We start from the raw sequence: 18,258 nt of genomic DNA, 5'->3' as shown, positions 1-18,258 counted from the left end.
AGACCTAGCTCTCAGAGAAAACTGGAAAATATGTCCTGGAGTAGTTTTGAAAAATCTAATTCTTTTTCTCTATATAGAACACTGGTTTATTTTAAAAGATTTAATTAGGCTGAATAGAATTCTACTTTATATCAAAGGAGGTGTGAATGATTATTGAAAAAATTAGCAGTGGTGTGGAGCTAATGAAAGAACTTGAAGCGTTAGAATAAATGCGAGCTGAAAGGAGTAGCAGGAAGTCAGAGGCTTGTGAAAAATGGAATGATCAAATGGCTCTGCAAAGTATCTCACAGAGGTCCAGTCTCAAGCTGTATGGCATGTGTGTCTATAACATACTCTCATATTCTGAAACCTTTTCGTATGGTACCATTGTGCCCTATATGGCACACTGTCATTGTCACTTGATATCTCAGCATACCACACAACTTCTGCTTCCCTGGGTTTCTTATTTCTATGTGATTTATTACAAATCTATTGCATACCTACTGATCTGTGTCTGAACAAGAATTTGTGAGGGTCATTCAAGCAAAAGGAAGAAATTTGCGTATTTAATTTTATTCGCCCCATCTCCTCATCCCCATGGGGTAGGAAAATAATTTTGCTCTCTGCTCTTTAATTCACATTCTCTACCTCCATTCCCCAATCCCCAGCAATATTTCAGCCTCCTGTGTGCCCAGGGACCTCCTGTTGCTTTGGCAGTACTTCATGGTATGTCAGTATTCCAGAGGTCAGCTGAGGATAAACTCTAATTAAAAGACATTATAATAGACTGCGAGGGACAAAAATTCAGAACCCCAGATCTATCATAATCTGTTACTGATGTAGCATCTGAGCTGGCTATGTGCTTAAAATATGCATCGAAAGTAATCTTCCAAATGTCGTCTTCAGGTCTCCATTGGCACCCCCAGAGGAAATTATTTCAAACTGTTCAGAGAGCAGCAATCCTGTTCTGGTCCTTGAAATCCTTCGAGCAACACACACCTACACACCAGCATTATTTTCTCACCTCCTCCGTATAAAAACAAAACAGAAACGTGAGAACAGTGGGCTGGAGATGGAGCTGCGGAAAGTGAAGTTGGAAGGATTAATTATGTAATACGCCCCCTCTCCCGCCCTTACCCACAGCAACACGAGTGAGGTAAACCTAATCCTCCCAGCTGACAACTCAGAACTAGAAAGTTCCCGGAGGAATGAAAGCAAGATAAACGTGTGGGGAAGGTGGCAATGCACTCCCACAGAGGAAGATGTCATCAGGAAAAGGCTAAAAAGAAGTTCAAAACACCTTTAGCCTCTTCCCCCCCCTCCTCCAGCAAGACCTCTTCTTCCGCCCCTCCCCCCTCCCCCCCTTTTCAGCAGGAGCTGCATCCGGATCGGGACTATATTTCTACAGTTCATGGCCATCTGACGGAGCGTAGATCCTGCTGAAAAACTTCAAGTAAAACAGAAGCTGGGAGCGCACACACGAGAAGATATATTAAGAAAGCAGGTTTGCTACTTAACTCGGAGCAAAGAAGCTGGAGCAGGCTTCTTCGGTTGCCCTGTAAAAGCCTTACCGAGACTCCTTGCAAAGAAAAGTGTTGCTGATTCAAAACAAGAGGAAGGATGGGGAAGAAAAAAAATTATGCATGTCTGTGTGAGAGGGAGTTGTGTGTGCACATGCGTGTGAATGCGTGCTTGTGTGTCAGAGGGTGTAGGCGACGGGTGGGGGGAGCTTGATACAATGTTTTTTTCTACCAATGACACGTGAATGCAATTCTCCGAGAAGGGCACCAAGCTCTGCCCGAGAGCAGAAGGGGTAGGGAGAGGGAAGGGAAGGGGGGGGAAGGGGAGAGGAGGGATTGCTATTTCAGAAGACGTTCATAGAAAAAGGGTGGCAAATTCTATGATCATCTTTAAAGGAAGTTTCCTGGGACCTAGAGAGGAAGAAAGAAGCCCAAAGAAGGAAAATAAAGGGCTATGATTTCCTTGTCCTGTTGCTTTGTCTCTGGCTCCCTCTGCCTCTGGAAGAGTAGCCACAGGACACAAAGATGCCCAGCTGGTCACTGCACGCCCAAGTTCAGTTTGGCTGGTGCTTCTCTCCTTTTTAGCCCGACTGCTTTCTCTGAAGGGGAGGACTCGCAGCCCAACAGTCTTTTAGTTTAACCTGAAGAGTGTGTGCCGCCTCTCTCTGCCCATCCCAAAAGCTCGCTGGAGGCGGAAGAGAGGGGAGAAAGAGGACTTCAAAGTGCCCGAGGAGCTCCCGATGCTGAGACAAACATTCCCGTGGACGACGCGGAAAGGACAAAGCTGCCTGATTTATTGCTGTTTTCCGTAATTTTTTTCTCCCTATCCTTTGGCGCGCACCAGTGTTTGGAGATCCTTGAAAACACAAAACAAAACACCAACCCCGAGGCCCCAGCCCCTTGGCTAGCTCTTATGGGAATGAAACACTCCTCCCGCTGCCTGCTCCTGAGGAGGAAAATGGCGGAGAACGCTGCCGACAGCACCGAGGTAAGGATGCAAGGCAGAGCCCGGCGCCCCAGCTCCCCTCAGCCCCGAGCATAGATCCCTTAGCAGAAGCAGCAGTAACTGCAGATAAACTTTCCTGGCTCCTTCGGCTAGTCCCTGGCTCCGTTGCTGCTATCATTTCCTGCATGCGCCCCCCGTTCCCCCTAGGCAGAGAACTTTGCACCCCGCTGAACCCTCCTGTCGCTCGGGCTGCTTCCGGGAAGCCGCCGCTTTACGGCTGGTTCCCCGAGAAGTTGGGTGGGCCGGCGCGGGCCGGGCAGAGGATGTGCGGCGGTAAGGAAGGGGGGCGGTTATTTGCGTGTTTGAGGAGGCTGAAAGGGACAAGGAAAGTCTCTTGCAACAGCACCTTGGCCAGCTCTGAGTGCTTGTCGCCTGGCAGAACGCCGTGGAGCCTTTGCTAGGATTGTTTGCGGGACTTCAGGACTATTCGTGTCTATGCAGCATTCTGGGTATTACCAAGCGGAGCTGCCCGAGGCGGGGGCGGAGGGTAGGAGAGCATTCCCCCTTGCGCCCGGCTAGCCTACGCAGTGCCAAGAATAGCTTTGCATTGCCTTCGGGTCGAGAGGGTGCCCTGCGAGCTCTCAGGTTTTCTGCAAGAAATCCGACCCCTCCCTCCCCTTCGGTCTCCTCAGGCTTTCCCATCTTAGCAACATTGGGGTTTAGCAGCCCTTGTTTACTTGTCTTGACCTCATTGAGACTTCTCAAGGGATACAGCAGTGTGCGAAGTCTTAGATCTGGAAAAGCTGAAGGATGCAGGATGCAGTCCCAGCTTCTCTGGGAGCATGTGAGAAGGAAACAGGCGAAAGTGCGAGTGTGTGCCACACTCCCCGTTTCTATTAATAGACTGTGCTTAGCACTCTGACTGAACACTTAACACATGGTTAAGCGATATGCAGCACAGCCATGTACAGACCTCCAAGGACATTGCACCCCAACCAACTTCAGCAGCTTTGCCCTTACATGCACGGGCGACACTGCCCCTTCTCCCCAGTTGCCCTGCAGACGTAATAAAGAACAAAAGCACCACTTCCGTTTGAGTGAGCACATGACTAACCCCTCCTTTATTCTTTCAATGTCTCTGCCAACTGTCTCCTCCCTTCAGATAGACCTCCCAGTAGGTGTCCTGCTCCCTCATGAATTCCACATTTCTCTGCCTAATAGAGCTGTCTCTGCTTGACCTTCATAAATATGCCTCCTTTGCCATGCCAGCAGAATTTTCTTAAATGAATGTGATGTAGGCACTAAATGAAAGAACATGCCTGCTACTGCCTTACAACCCCATGGAGTACTGTTTGCAGAAGAGGCATCTATAAATAGCAAGAAGTCTGGCTGCACATCTGTAAACTGTCGTAGTACTGACAGCACATATTGCATTAAAGGTCCCAGGATCCTGGGCAGTATTGCAAGGAGAAATGTACAAGCACAGCCAGTTCCTTTCAAAGCTGTTTTTCAATGAAAATTGTCTTTAGACAGGGAAAATAGATGAGAGGAGCTCTTTAAATATTCCTCTTCTGTTCAATTCGCTGTTAGTACATGTTTGTTGTTTAACTACCTTTGTCTTTCTGCTTGTGCAATGCTGCACACACCGCAATGTCATTTTATGGAGAAGGCTTTCTTAACAACGACAGTTTCATTCCAATGCTGCATACAGGTTAGAAGAATATTAAAACGCTGTCCTTCCTCTCCTCAGACTATCCATCAGTGACAGATTTGTGAAATGAGAGTGAAAATACTGCAGATTAGGCATATCCTGCTGCGCTTGTACCTTAAGAAAATCAGAAGGGATACATTCATAACACCTGCCAAGATATTTTCTATATTATTAATTTTCATATTTGTGATGTTAAGATCTATTATGTACTGAGAGAAGTAGTCTGCATACATGCAGACTTAGAAGTACAGCAAGCAAAATATGCCAAGATCTTTGAAGCTCTTTTACTCGTCAAGCATCTATATTTAGCATATGACTTTATATGATACCAGTTTGACCTTCAAACCTGTATTTCTCTAACTTTCTCCTGAATTAGAAGGAATATAGGACAAAGCATCTCACTTTTGGACTTATCACAGTGTCAGAGAAAATTAGGAATTGGTATAAATTTGCTTCATTTGAAACTAATGGGGTATCAGTAATATGCATGATCTGATACTAAATTTCTGAAATACTTTGATGCCATGGTGATAGACATGATGTAAAAAATGTCAGCTATAATGAGAGATGAAGAGTTAAAACATTTAACAAATGTTCAAAATGCCCCACTTCCAAATCATTCCAAAAACCTTCTGGGTCTTACTCAGATTGATTTGAGCCAATTACTTATGTTACAGCTTCATAGTAACATAGAGCATTACTCAAACTTTTGGTCAAATATGGCAAGTATACTGTTTCAGTAGTAGGGCAGTTTAAAAAAATACATTAAGACAAAAAACATAGACACTGTATTATTCCATAGAAACTTTTTATTCCCTTAACTACAATCTGATGACCATAGTGCTAACTCACTAGCCTAAAGAGCTTAAAGAAATGATGACGACACATACAGGCAAGGGAAAACCAAAGCTACAGTAAGACAATACTCACTGTTCCCTCAAACAAGAATACAAGAGAATAGAAAAGCAATAGCTCACTAGCATTACTTTCCAGTCGAGGACACCTCGTGTTAACCAGGAAACTTACAGAAATGTGCTCCCATGGTACCAGATTGTACAGACATTTACATTACCAGTATCCCCATAGCCTTATATCTTGATACAAAACATAGTTAAGTGAATGGAAGTGTTGCCACAGGTGGTGTTGGATCTTGGATCAAACTCAGAATAGTTTTGTAATTTCATTGTACTAATAACAGCTTGATCTCAGTTTGTCTGCCAGAGTTTAAGTGGAACCAGTGTTTTTTTGTATGTGTTTATAGCAGCCTGAGAGTACAGAGTGCTTTGTATAAAAATAAAAGTCAAGGGGAATAAAACCATAAGTCTTTTCTATTTAGAGGCTCACTGAAGGCCATAGGGGTCCCACTAATAGAAGCTTGCTAGAATGGTTTCAGATCCATTCAGATTTGTTGGGGACAAACTTTTTAGCAGGGCCTGTTGCGACAGGACAAGGGGTAATGGTTTAAAACCAAAAGAGGGTAGATTTAGACTAGATATAAGGAAGAAAATTTTTACAATGAGGGTGGTGAAACACGAACAGGTTGCCCAGAGGGGTGGTAGATGCCCCATCCGTGGAAACATTCAAGGTCAGGTTGGATGGCCCTCTGAGCAACCTGATCTAGTTGAAGATGTCTCTGCCCACAGCAGGGGGGTTGGACTAGATGACCTTTAAATGTCCCTTCCAACCCAAACTATTCTATGATTCTATGATTCTATGATCCTTGTTTGGAGTGCACAGGGAAAAAAAGATTCAGAAAATCTTTACTCTCCTTGGCCATCCCATGAACTTCAAGAGAACTTCCATTGGAACAAAAGCTGTAGAATCTCTCCTCAAGATATGAAAATGAACCTCTGTATCTTTAGTCATGAAAGAAGACTTATGTAAATAAAACAGGACTGTTTGCATAAATAACAGATCCAGAATTGAGTTCTCTGCAAATAATTAAAGGCACTCAGACAGAAAGCAAAGTGAAAGAGAAATTTTCACTTTGTAGAACATATGCATGAAGACACTGCAAAATTCATGGTGCTGACCTGCTGTAGATTTTGGTTTCTGGGTCTTTTTATTTAAAATTTATTAAACGAAAGCCATAGTAATAGTAGGCCTGGGTGATGGGAAACAAAGTGAAAGAAGTGAGATTTCAGAAGAAGTAGTGTGCCTTAATGTAGCTTGTGAACCTGTGCCAGGTGAAGGGAATAGCACAAAGTGCCAGGGTTTATGTGCATATCCAACAGACATACATGTAACAGGATAGTTGCTGATTGAAACAATTCTAGAACCTGAAACTGGGCTGGTTTTGTACAATGCAATTGTGTAGTAACTTCATGAAAGGCAATTCTTACGCTGAAGATTTTGCAGTGTCTGTAGCCTGTTCCATTGCTAAGAATAGAGACATTAAGTAATTTATTAATGGTAGCAAAATAGAGTCCTCCCTGAATGTCCTCTTATACAAAGCTTGGGTTTTGGTTAGGAAAAAAAATTTATTTTGAAGATTTGGGGTAACAGACATAATAGACGTGCTTCCCCATACAGATGAATATAACTGCTGCAGTATCATGAGATCCAGGTCTGTGAAAGTAACTGCTCTGTTATCAGAAGTGGGGAGATACAATGTCCGATCTGTATGAAATCCAGCCATACCACTACTGAGGGGAGAAGCGATTATAAAATCTGTTGAAATCATGAGCTTCTGTTTGTGATTCATGAGTAGGAAGAGGCTTTTCTCCTTAATCAGTTATCAAAGTACAAATGAACAGAAGCAGAGCAAGAGTGTGCCTAACAGAGAACAGTGGACTGAATTTATTCAGTAAACGTAAATTTTGTTCCTGGCTATTACACTGGATGATCTCGGAGATATAATTTAATCCCTCTGAGCTGTCCCATTCATACTGTTTAATTCTGTGATTTATTCGTGGAAGGTGCTGTAGAAGATTATTATTTGGTGTTATTAAATTGCTTAGAACCTATATATGAATGAACATTAATGAGTGGGTGATGTTTACGCAAGAGAGAAACAGCGCTGCTATGTGGTGTACTTCTTAGGCTAACAGAAGTCATGACAGATCTGGCATAGTGTCAGATAGCTAGCTGAAGAAGCAGTTTATGACATACCTTTCAATCTCACTGAGCGGTGTGCCACATGCCCATGTCACCTAACTTTGAACGGGAGAAGTTGTGGTAGCTGGTATGTGCAAGTAATATAGGTGAGCTATAGAGATCAGACCAGTGGCCCATGCTCTAGAGGTTTTGCACTGCTGACAGGGCAGTCAGAAAGCTGACCCATGCTGTCAGTGAAGAATCTTTCACTGTGGGTGTAGTCAAATCGCCAAGGGCTATAGAGGCAGCTCCGAGTTAAAGCAGGGAGTATTCCACTTCATCACATTTTGATCCTGTACAATGCTCCTACTAGGACTAAGTAGCCCATACTACTTAGGCTAGTAACAAGGCAGTTCTAACATAGTCATGGGGGCTTTTTTGCTTTCTAGCCAATTCAGGAGTTGGGGAGCAGAAATATGGCTCTGAGCTATCTTCCTCTACCAACTTCAGCTGTGCAGAACGTTAATTTAGCTCATCTGAAGATCTCGGTGTAGTTAAATGCATTCCATTCCTTTCTCAAATTTAATACTAAAAATTCAAGACATTGACCATAATATTTTGGCCCCACTGAAGAAATAACTTTTGGTTGGCATTAATAATATAAATAGGATCAAAAAATGTTTATGCTTAAATAAAGAGTAACAGCAATCACTCAAAGCAGTTTCAAGATAAAGATATTTGAGCATGGATCATCCTCTGCCAGCATAGGGTTGTTCTAGTGAACAGCATTTTAGTGTCAAGACGACTGGTATTTTTTAGAAAGGGTATGGTTCATCTTGGTGACATCATGGGCCACATTGTGTCATTGTGGCAATGCTAAAAGAGAGGTTCCCTGCTAGTGAGCACTTTGCACAGAAGTTGCCGTAATGACTCTTTTTTCCAACGTCAGTCTGTGAAAAGCACCAAATTCTTCAGAGAAGAGTGCAAGAAATTCTGTAGATGACCACCTTTGCAATTGTTCTACCTCCATGCCAAAAGTGAGCTTAGCAAGACTGACTCACGTGCCTTCCAGAGTTTCACCCTCAGCCTGATTGTGAAAGATGAAGGCTTGTGCCCTTACTGGTACAGGCAGAGCAGAGAAATACGTAAAGTTAAAAAAGCATTGAGCCTAATCTTTTCATAAGATTTTGCCTCAGCCTTTCTGAGTTTGCAACAATTGATAGATGAGGTGATGAACAGCTAAGGAGGGTGAATGATGAAACTGGTTGCTCCTAGCTCTGATTCCACAGAGTATCCTGCTGCTGGCTGTCCTGCTCACTAGCTTTAATACCAGCTTTATTTTGATCTAGAGTTTAGGATAAAATGGGATTGTCCTTTCCATAATTTTCTTTCTTTTTTTGGGAATAACCTCTAAACAACAGAAACAAGAAGCACTCATCTCAAGGAAGCAAAGAGGAGATTGCCCACTAAGTGGCTTAGTTGATGACCACAAAGATGTCTTCACCATGCCAGAATGGAGCAATTGTTAACTGATCACAGTCCACCTGGCTGTCTCCTATGTTCTTGAAAATGTGCTGACTGGCTCCATGGAGTCTCTTGGCATGCTATTGCTTTCAAGCTGTTGCATGGGAGCTGAGACAACTTTCTCACTTCACAGTGACTGTGAGAGGATGGGCACTATTTCACTCTTAGTATTTCAGTTTTAAACTGAGATATAAGAGGTGTAGAAAGATGAAGGATGATGGCTTTATTTATTTCCTATAAGCTAGATTTTTCAGGTCCCGGTTGTGAAAAATCTACCTCAAAAAATCCAAATATTAAAAGGTATGTAAAATTTTGTCTTTCCCATAATCTGCATATTTCTAAAAACAGAAGCTCAGTTTGAAAATCTGGAATAGAAAAACTATTTATCTTTATTTTATTGCATCAACAATTTGGAGATTTAAAGACCAGAATTGGAAATAAGGCAGACTCACTTGAAGAAGCACTCACTGCCAAGTTTGCTTTTCTGAAAACTCTGTTAAGTGCAGAAATTAAAGATAATTTTGCTTTGTATTTTGAGTATGAAATGTTAGGTGATCATAAATAAAATCTCAATGTCTTGCTTTCCAAAATGAAGAGAATATTTCAGTAACAAAACATTTGCAAGGAAATTATGGTGGGAATAAAATGTTTAGCTAAAATTTTAGACAGAGACACAATAAAGAGGGTGAGGAAGAATACTATTCTCCCTCACTTAAAGTATCCTGTCCTGCAGTTAAAACATGCTCTTGGAGGTTTGCGTATATTGAGGACTGCCTTGTACCTGGGTCTTTTTCTCCCAGAGTGAATTAATGTTTAAAAAGGGGCATTACCACCTTTTCTAACCATTATTCACAGAAAAGGAGTTCCTTTAGCTTTTCTGAGAAAGTATGGGGAAAAAGAACAACTTTGGAAGAGGGGGCATGGAGGTGTGTATTTTCTAAGACATTGTTTTATACCACTGTCCTCCTCAGCTTTTCCTAGTGGCAAACTCTTCATCGTAGTGCAGTTGGCAAGCTTCACGTTCAGCATACTGTTTGGTCTGGACCATCCACTTAAGTTCCTCATGCTCTTCTTGTCCTGTCCTAGGATCCAAGTATATCTGAACCATTCTGTCACAGTTCCCCCTCTGCTTTTTAAAAGAAAAAGTGACATTTCCCTCTCTTGTAACAGTTCGATGAAAGTAAACATATACTGTTCGGGAAGCAGTGGTATATAGTAGTCTCCAAGGATTAGTGTTGAAGTTTTCCTTCAGTGTCCACAATGCACGCTTGGGGTCACATGTGGCATAGCAGTTCTTCTGTCCTTCTTGTCCTTTTCTGGCCATACAGCTTATGTTTCATCACTTCTAATAGCACCAGAAAGCTCAAACCCAGTCTCAGACTAAGCCAGGGCCTTCCAACAACAATCCACCAGTCCAAACTTATTTCTGTTGTGTGTCTCACTTAGAAAGAAGGAGAGGAGACCCTGCCATTGGTTCCAGTTTCTAGTTGCATCCTTGTACTATTCATCAATCCGTTGCCCTGAAGCTTGATCCCAGCTTGGGATAAAGACCAGCTACTGATTTTCTTTTCCTTAGTCACAAATAGGGAAGTAATTAACCCTTACCATAACTCCTCCTGAACTACTTCTATTTGAGGACCATATACCTCATGATTATGCCCTATATTAGGCATTACCCTGTCTGAAGTACAGGTTACGTACTTTTTTTTTACTCTAATCTCAAGTTACATTGGGATATATCTGGAGTAACACGACTTGAGTCCTTTATAAATAGCATCACACTCACAGAAACACAGAACTGCTGGTTAGAAAAGACTTCTATAGAACATCTCGTGCAACCTCACCCTCAGCGTGGAACAGTCACCAGCATTAGATCATGTTGGCCATTGCTGTCTCTAGCCAAGTCTTGAAAATCTCCAAGCACAGAGATTCCACTACCTCTCTAGGCAACCTCTTCCAGTGCTGCACAGACCTCTCAGTGAAAATGTTTTTCTTATTGTCCTATCTGAACCTCCCAAACTGCAAGTTGTGACCTTTGCACCTTGTTATCTCATCTGCTGCTATTGAGAAGAGTTTGCCTCCATTTTCTTTTTAGCTATCTTCCAAGTACTTGCAGGCTGCTATTGTCTCTTAGCCTCATTTTCCACAAATCAAACAAGCTGAGCACACAGTAATCTCTTCTTACAGGTCATCTTCTTAGGCCCATGACCATTGTATTATATAGCATCTTGCTTACCTCCTTTTAACTAAAAGCTCTGCAGAAATGTTATGAGAATGGAAAGGAAAAATATTTTCTTAACTGAAAGAACTTTATAGCAGAAGACTAACTGATTAAATGCACATGGCGAAGTAGTGTCAATAAAGTATATTCTGCAGAAATCCCTTGTGAGTGAGCCCAGCTGTGTATCTGGCATGTTTTAATTTGGTATTTTGGATTAGTCGTTTTATTGTCCGAAAAGCAGATTCATGCTCAGCGTGCAAGTAACCAATTCCACACGCTCAGGAAAGATATTGTTTTATTCAGGCCTGGGTGCTCGGTGGACTTGCCACAAATCAAGCACACCTGGTCTAATCACCTCTCTGTTTATATCCATGCTTCTCATACATATGTTATGTTTCTTCCTTACATATTCATTAAATTTCCGAGAACTAATTATAATATTACATCATCCTGGACACATGCGCACTAAAGTCTTTAGGGTCTCCTTGAGGGTCTCGGGAGGTCTCTGGTGGTCGATAGGGTAGTGAGCTCTTCTTGAACCCGTTCCTTTCTTTCCTTATAAGGTCGAGGTTTGTCTCCGAGCCCTGTCTGGGCCACGTTTATTTATGGTTCTCATTTTCAAGGTTAATTTTTACTAGAGTCTAACAATGCTTCCAGGATCATATTTTATACTAGTTACAATTCTACACATCTGCAAACGCAATACCTGTTAGTTACCTAACTACTAAGCAACAAGTCTTCATTGTTTAGAATTAGAGGCGAGCAGTATGGAATAATAGGTACTGTACCTACTGTATCAGTTTCCCTCTTTGAGACTTATAGACTTATGATGTTAAGCATCATGAGTCTCACACTATTCACCGGTAAGCATTTGGTCTGTAAAAAGACATACATTGAATCATACAACAAGTAATTATAACTAAGATGACGATCAGTATTGCAAATAAAAACAGCTGTCTGAACTAATTTAAATTTGGAAGCTATGAAAATAGCTAAGAAAAATCTAATCCTTCTAATTTTACAACAGTGTTTGTTATCAGTAACACTTGGAAAGGTTCTTTCTACTTTTCTCCAAGGGGGTCGTTCTTCCACGTTTGCAGGTAAACTTGGTCTCCTGGACTGAATGAATGTACCGGAAATTCAAGGGGTAAAGGTGTCCTCAAAAGAACATATCTGTGTAAAGAACTCAACATTTTACTCAAAGAAAAGAGATATTTAGTTAACACTTTTTTTCCCTATTATGTGCATTTGTTCAGACCTTCCTGTTAGATTGATACTGTAAGGTTTACCATACAGAATTTCAAATGGACTTATTTTTTCTCTAGCTCTCGGGGTCTTTACCACAAGGCAAGTGGTAAAGCTTCAATCCATTTCAACTGAGCTTTCTGACATATTTTAGAAATTTGTCTCTTTAATGTTTGTTTCATTCTTTCTACCTGTCCACTAGATTGTGGTCTCCAAGAGGCATGTAAATCCCACTTGATTCCTAGTGTCTTATTTATATTCTTAATAACCTCCACTACAAAATGTGGGCCTCTATCAGAGGACATCCTTAAAGGGACTCCAAATCTTGGAATAATTTCTTTCAATAAGTGTTTTGTTACCTCTTTTGCCTTGTTGGTTCGACACGGGAAAGCTTCTGGCCACCCAAAGAAAGTATCTACCAATACCAATAAATATCGGTATTGGTCAGACCTTGGTAATTTTGAAAAATCTATTTGCCAATATTCACAATATTTACGTCTCCAGGAGAGGGTCGGATTTGTATTTTCGGATTATTCCTGAGACAAATCTCACATTTGTAACTCACACTTTTAGCAATCAATAACATTTTAGTCCCTATTGCATATCGTTTTACCGACTCAATCATTGCTTCTGCTCCCATATGTGGCTCAGCACGGGTTTTGACCATCAATTTCTTCATGATTTCGGGAGTTACTATACATTCTCTATGTGAAGTTATCCACTATCCTTGATCATTCTTTTTGCACTGTAATAGCTCAGCCAATTTATTTTCTTTTTCGTTATAATTTGGGGATTCTATTTGAATTTCTTTTGATGGAATTAAAACATAGATTGTGGTATTTAGCGCCACACGTTTGGCAGCTTCATCTGCCTTTCGATTGCCTTGTATCACTTTTGAGTTTCCTCTTTGATGTGCTTTACAATGAATCACAGTAACTTCTTTAGGTTTTTGTACTGCTTCTAATAAATTTAAAATCTCTATTCCATATTTTACAGGTGAGCCACTGGCAGACAAAAGTCTGAACAACTCCAAAAGCATATTTAGAGTCTGTATAAAGCTCTTTTACCTTTAGCCAGATCTAAAGCTCTTGTCAAAGCTATTATCTCTGCCTTCCGGGTGGATGTATTTGGAGGTAATGCTTTTACTTCTCGATCTTCGGTTAAGGTTACCACAGCATAGCCAGCCCTTCTTTCTCCCTTTGCAATAAAGCTGCTTTCATCAGTAAATACTTCTTCATCCGCAGTCTGGAGAGGGATATCTTTCAGGTCTGGTCTGCTGGCATATACCTGTTCAATAACTTGAAAACAATCATGATTAACATAACATTCTTTTTCACTTGGCACTAAAGATGCAGGATTTAAAATTGCACTTACTTTCAAAATGATGTCATGCTGTTCTACTAACAGAGCTTGACATTGTACAAGTGACTAAAAGTGAGCCAATGATGTCCTTTTTGTACCAGTACTGCAAGTACCGCATGCAGGATGTGAACTATTATTTTTTGTCCCGATGTCAATTTCCTAGCTTCCTGAATGATGAGAACTGTTGCTGCAACTGCCCCCAACCAGCTGGGCCATCCCGAGCTTACTTTATCTAATTGTTCAGAAAAGTAAGTCACTGGTCTTCTCCAGTCTCCCAAGAATTGAGTCAGGACTCCCATAGCTACATGTCCCTTTTCGTGAACAAATAGCTCAAAGGGTTTGGTCAAATTTGGGATTCCTAGAGCTGGAGCTTTCATTAAAGCCTATTTAATATCATCAAAACTTTTTCAGCATTCTGGAGTCCATTCTAACAATTCTTCAGAACCTTTGGTTGCCTCATACAACAATTTTGCCATCAAACCATAATTCAGAATCCGAAGTCGACACCACCCGGCCATTCCTAGAAATCCGCTCAACTCTCTTTTAGATCCTGCAAATGGCCTCTTTTCTATCATTTCCCAATCTTCGTTGTCCTTGGGAAATCTCAAACCCCAAATAAATTACAGTTTGTTTTGCAATTTGTACTTTCTTTTCTGACACCTTGTACCCAGCCATTCCCAAAAAGTTTAGGAGGCTAAGTCTTCTCTTTGCAGATCTTAATAGTATCTGCTCCCAATAGGATGTCATCAACATACTGAAGGAGGGTGTTTTATCTTCCTTACCAGACCACTGTTCCAGTTCTTTGGTCAAGGCTGCTCCATAGATGGTTGGGTTATTTTTAAACCCTTGTGGCAGCACAGTCCAGCAGAGCTGAGTCCTCCTCCCAGTCGACAGATCTTCCCATTCAAAGGCAAAAATCTTTTGAACTGTTTTCTTCCAGAGGTATACAAAAGAAAGCATCTTTCAAATTTAAAACTGAGAAATATGCATTTGATTCATTGATAGTTGTTAGCAGTGTATTTGGATTAGGGACTACTGGATGAATGTCCACCACTAATTGATTTATTGCTCTTAAATCTTGAACCAGGCTATATCCTTGGTTATGTGGCTTTTTCACTGGAAGGATAGGAGTATTGTAATCAGATTGACATTCTCTTAAAAGTCCATATTTGAGAAAATTATTTATTATTGGTTCCAAACCTTTTCTGGCTTCTATACTAATAGGATATTTTTTCTTTCTTATCAGTCAAACACCTGTTTTCAATTCAACTTTTACCGGTTCTACATTTTTCACTCTTCCTGGTTTCTCTGTCGCCCAAAGAAAAGGGTAAACTGCATCTTTAATTTCTTCTGGTATTTCTTCAGATTCTTCTGTGTTTGTCTGTAATAAATAAACTTGGGCTTGCCAGGCATTAGCTTCAGGAAAATGAACTTGGATTTTTCCTTTTTTAAAATTAATTTGTGCTTCCAATTGATTCAATAAATCCCGTCCCAAGAGAGGCATGGTGCATTCCGATATATATAAAAATTCATGCATCAATGTTTTTCCTCCAATTTTACATTTTAAAGGTTTCAAAAAAGGCCTTACCTCTTTCTTTCCCGTGACCCCAACAACAGATACATTAAACTTACTCATCAGTCCTTTACATGTATTTATAACAGAATACTTTGCTCCAGTGTCCACTAAAAAATCAATTACTTCATCTCCCAGCTTTACTGGAACCAGGGGCTCAGCTGGGAGAATATAATTTTCTGCCCCCGGTCCCCATCATTCAGAATCCCCTCCCATCATAAGTAGGTCAGCTCCAGGTGGGATTTGTTGTGGCTGGCTAACTTTCCTATTTTCTGGATGCTCATTTTTTCAGTGTCCTTGTTTCTTACATACAGCACATTGATTGATCCCTAATGGAGCAGACTGTCTAAATGTATTTCCACATCCTCTACCTCTGCCCCTCAAGTATCCTCTGCCCCTACCTCTCAAATATCCTCTGCCCCTGCAGGTCCTTGGGCATTCACAAAAGCAGCCGCAAGAATAGCAGCTTTCTGTTTAACATACGTTGCAAGATAGTATTATATTGCAAAGTTCCCAATTCTGGCCATTTTTCCTCATCTTCTAATTTATACATTGGCCACCATATAGTGCAATACTCAATTAACTTCTCCTTTCTCAAAGGATCTCCCCCAAATTTTCCCAATGTTTTATAATACATCCAAGGGGAGAGCAAGGAGTTACTTTAGACTGTTGAGTTCCCATATTTTTGCCCAAAAAGAACGTTCTTAACCATGATTTCGTATACTCCAGTCGTCACTGTCAAACGTATATGAATATACCTTTTTACCTTTACCTTAACAATTCTTTACCAAATGCATGCACAATTTTATGCCCCAGAACAATATCTCATTTACCTAGTGTTGCACCGTTGAGTCGCTCACCTGCTCTGAATGGGGAGAATGCTCATGGAGTCCCCGATCAAAAGGTCGGTGCGCGCTGGAGTCCAGAGAGCAGTGTTTCCCCATCGAGAGCCGGCAAGTTGATCCAGGCAAGGCTTCACAGGAGTCCCACCTGGGTCGCCAAAAACTGTTGTCCGAAAAGCAGATTCATGCCTGGCATGCAAGTAACCAATTCCACACGCTCAGGAAAGATACTGTTTTATTCAGGCCTGGGTGCTCGGTGGACTTGCCACAAATCAAGCACACCTGGTCTAATCACCTTTCTGTTTATATCCATGCTTCTCATACATATGTTATGTTTCTTCCTTACACATTCATTAATTTTCCAAGAACTAATTATAATATTACATCATCCTGGACACATGCGCACTAAAGTCTTTAGGGTCTCCTTGAGGGTCTCGGGAGGTCTCTGGTGGTCGATAGGGTAGTGAGCTCTTCTTGAACCCGTTCCTTTCTTTCCTTATAAGGTCGAGGTTTGTCTCCGAGCCCTGTCTGGGCCACGTTTATTTATGGTTCTCATTTTCAAGGTTAATTTTTACTAGAGTCTAACAATGCTTCCAGGATCATATTTTATACTAGTTACAATTCTACACATCTGCAAACGCAATACCTGTTAGTTACCTAACTTCTAAGCAACAAGTCTTCATTGTTTAGAATTACAGAAGCGAGTAGTATGCATTGTTTAGAATTACAGAAGCAAGCAGTATGGAATAATAGGTACTGTACCTACTGCATCAGTTTCTTATTTATTTCCCCTAGAAAGAGAGAGATCAAATCTGAAAAGCAGCACTGCTTCTTACCCACAGTTTGCATCTTGTGTAACTGTACAGCTGGAACAGCTGTTTCAGAAGGAAATCAAATGAGATAGTGTTAGTCGCATCATAATATAGTTGCCTCCTTAGGAGTCACAGTGTTTTAAACTTAATTAGGAGTAGCTGAATTTACAGGCAGCAGGGTGGATGTTCAACAGTTGTGAGAGATGCTCTGCCTATTGTATTGCTGAGCCTTAAAAAAAGGTCAGTGTCATCATTACCGTTTCAGTTCCGTTGGCTTTGATATAACCCACTAGATCCTCTGCAAACCTGAAAGCAGACCAAGAATGTGAAATAATAAACCTGTGATACAAGAACAGTTATTGGGCAGAGAAGACAAAAAAAGGAACATATTTTATCGTACAAGAAAGTATGTTGCAGACTAAAATTTCAGCTAAATCCTTTTCAAATCTGTGTCAGTCTGATGATCTCAGATTTTTGGGATTAGAAGTGGCAAATGTGAAGTTGCCCTCAAGTAAAAGCCCTGTTGTGGAAAATACTATATTTAGTCTTGAAAAAGAACATGCTTTGTAAATTTACTGGAGGTCAAAGGTCATAATGAAAGTAGTTTTTGAAGGTGGAAAAGAAAAGGAAGGAGGGAAGGAAGGAGACAGGGAAGGAGGGAAGAAAGGCAGGCAAGAAAGTGGGTGGGCAGTGGGCAGGGAGGAAAGAAGGGAGAGTGCAAAGGAAGGGAAGAAAGGAAGGAAGGAAAGATAGGGAAATACAGTCAACATCCAGAGAAGCTGCTCATTTCCATAAAAGCAGGAACAGTAGAAATATATACTTAAGTTTACTGTCACAAAGTCACAGAATCACACTGTGACTCCTGAAGGCTGGTCTTACCGGTAAAGACCAAGGTGAAGAACACACTGAGTACCTTGGCCTTTTCCACATCCTTTGTCACCAAATGGGCCCACATTTTCCCCAGCTTCCCTTTTGGTGCCTATGTACTTGCAGAATATTTTCTTGTTGCGCTTCATTGTCCTGTTGTTGGATTCAACAAATGTCAGGAATCAAGGAGCTGTAAGTGGAGGTAGCAGGAGGCCATCAGGAGAGTGGATCAATTCATCCTTTTACAGCTTGTAAATAAGGAAAGAATAGGGGGGTTTGCAACAGCTGGTAAGGTCTAATGCAAACCTTAATTTCTCTGTCAGAAAGAGAGAATAAAAACGTTGATTGGTTTTTGACTACATTAGTCAGTCATGGAATAAGAAGAGATAGTACATGATTCACCCCAATGAACCATGAGTGAGGACAGAACATAACACAGAAAAACACAAGACTGTTTTTAATTAGTTATCAAGCTGTGTGTATTAATGCTTCCTTGAAATTCTCCATTGAAATTTGCTTTTACCAGCATTGTCTCACAAATGGTTAATCAATGGTTGTGCTCACAAACAACTGACTTACCACAGTGTAAGGGAGATAGACTCTGTCAGTGAAAGCTTTTC

The 18,258-nt window shown here is 41.1% G+C and overlaps 1 protein-coding gene across 1 annotated transcript in view; it reads left to right on the top strand.

Moving 5' to 3' along the window:
* The first annotated feature begins 1,707 nt into the window (after positions 1-1,707).
* PRMT8 (protein arginine methyltransferase 8) overlaps positions 1,708-18,258 on the top strand; it is an 84,790-nt gene continuing 68,239 nt past the window's right edge. The window contains exon 1 of the mRNA XM_075164054.1: positions 1,708-2,487. Coding sequence (XP_075020155.1) covers positions 2,413-2,487 — 75 coding nt within the window. The 5' untranslated portion in view covers positions 1,708-2,412. The remainder of the gene's footprint in view (positions 2,488-18,258) is intronic.

This window comes from Calonectris borealis, chromosome 1 (genome assembly GCF_964195595.1).
Source record: "Calonectris borealis chromosome 1, bCalBor7.hap1.2, whole genome shotgun sequence".
Classification (NCBI taxonomy): Eukaryota; Metazoa; Chordata; class Aves; order Procellariiformes; family Procellariidae; genus Calonectris; species Calonectris borealis.
This window is presented reverse-complemented; position numbering and strand designations above follow the sequence as displayed.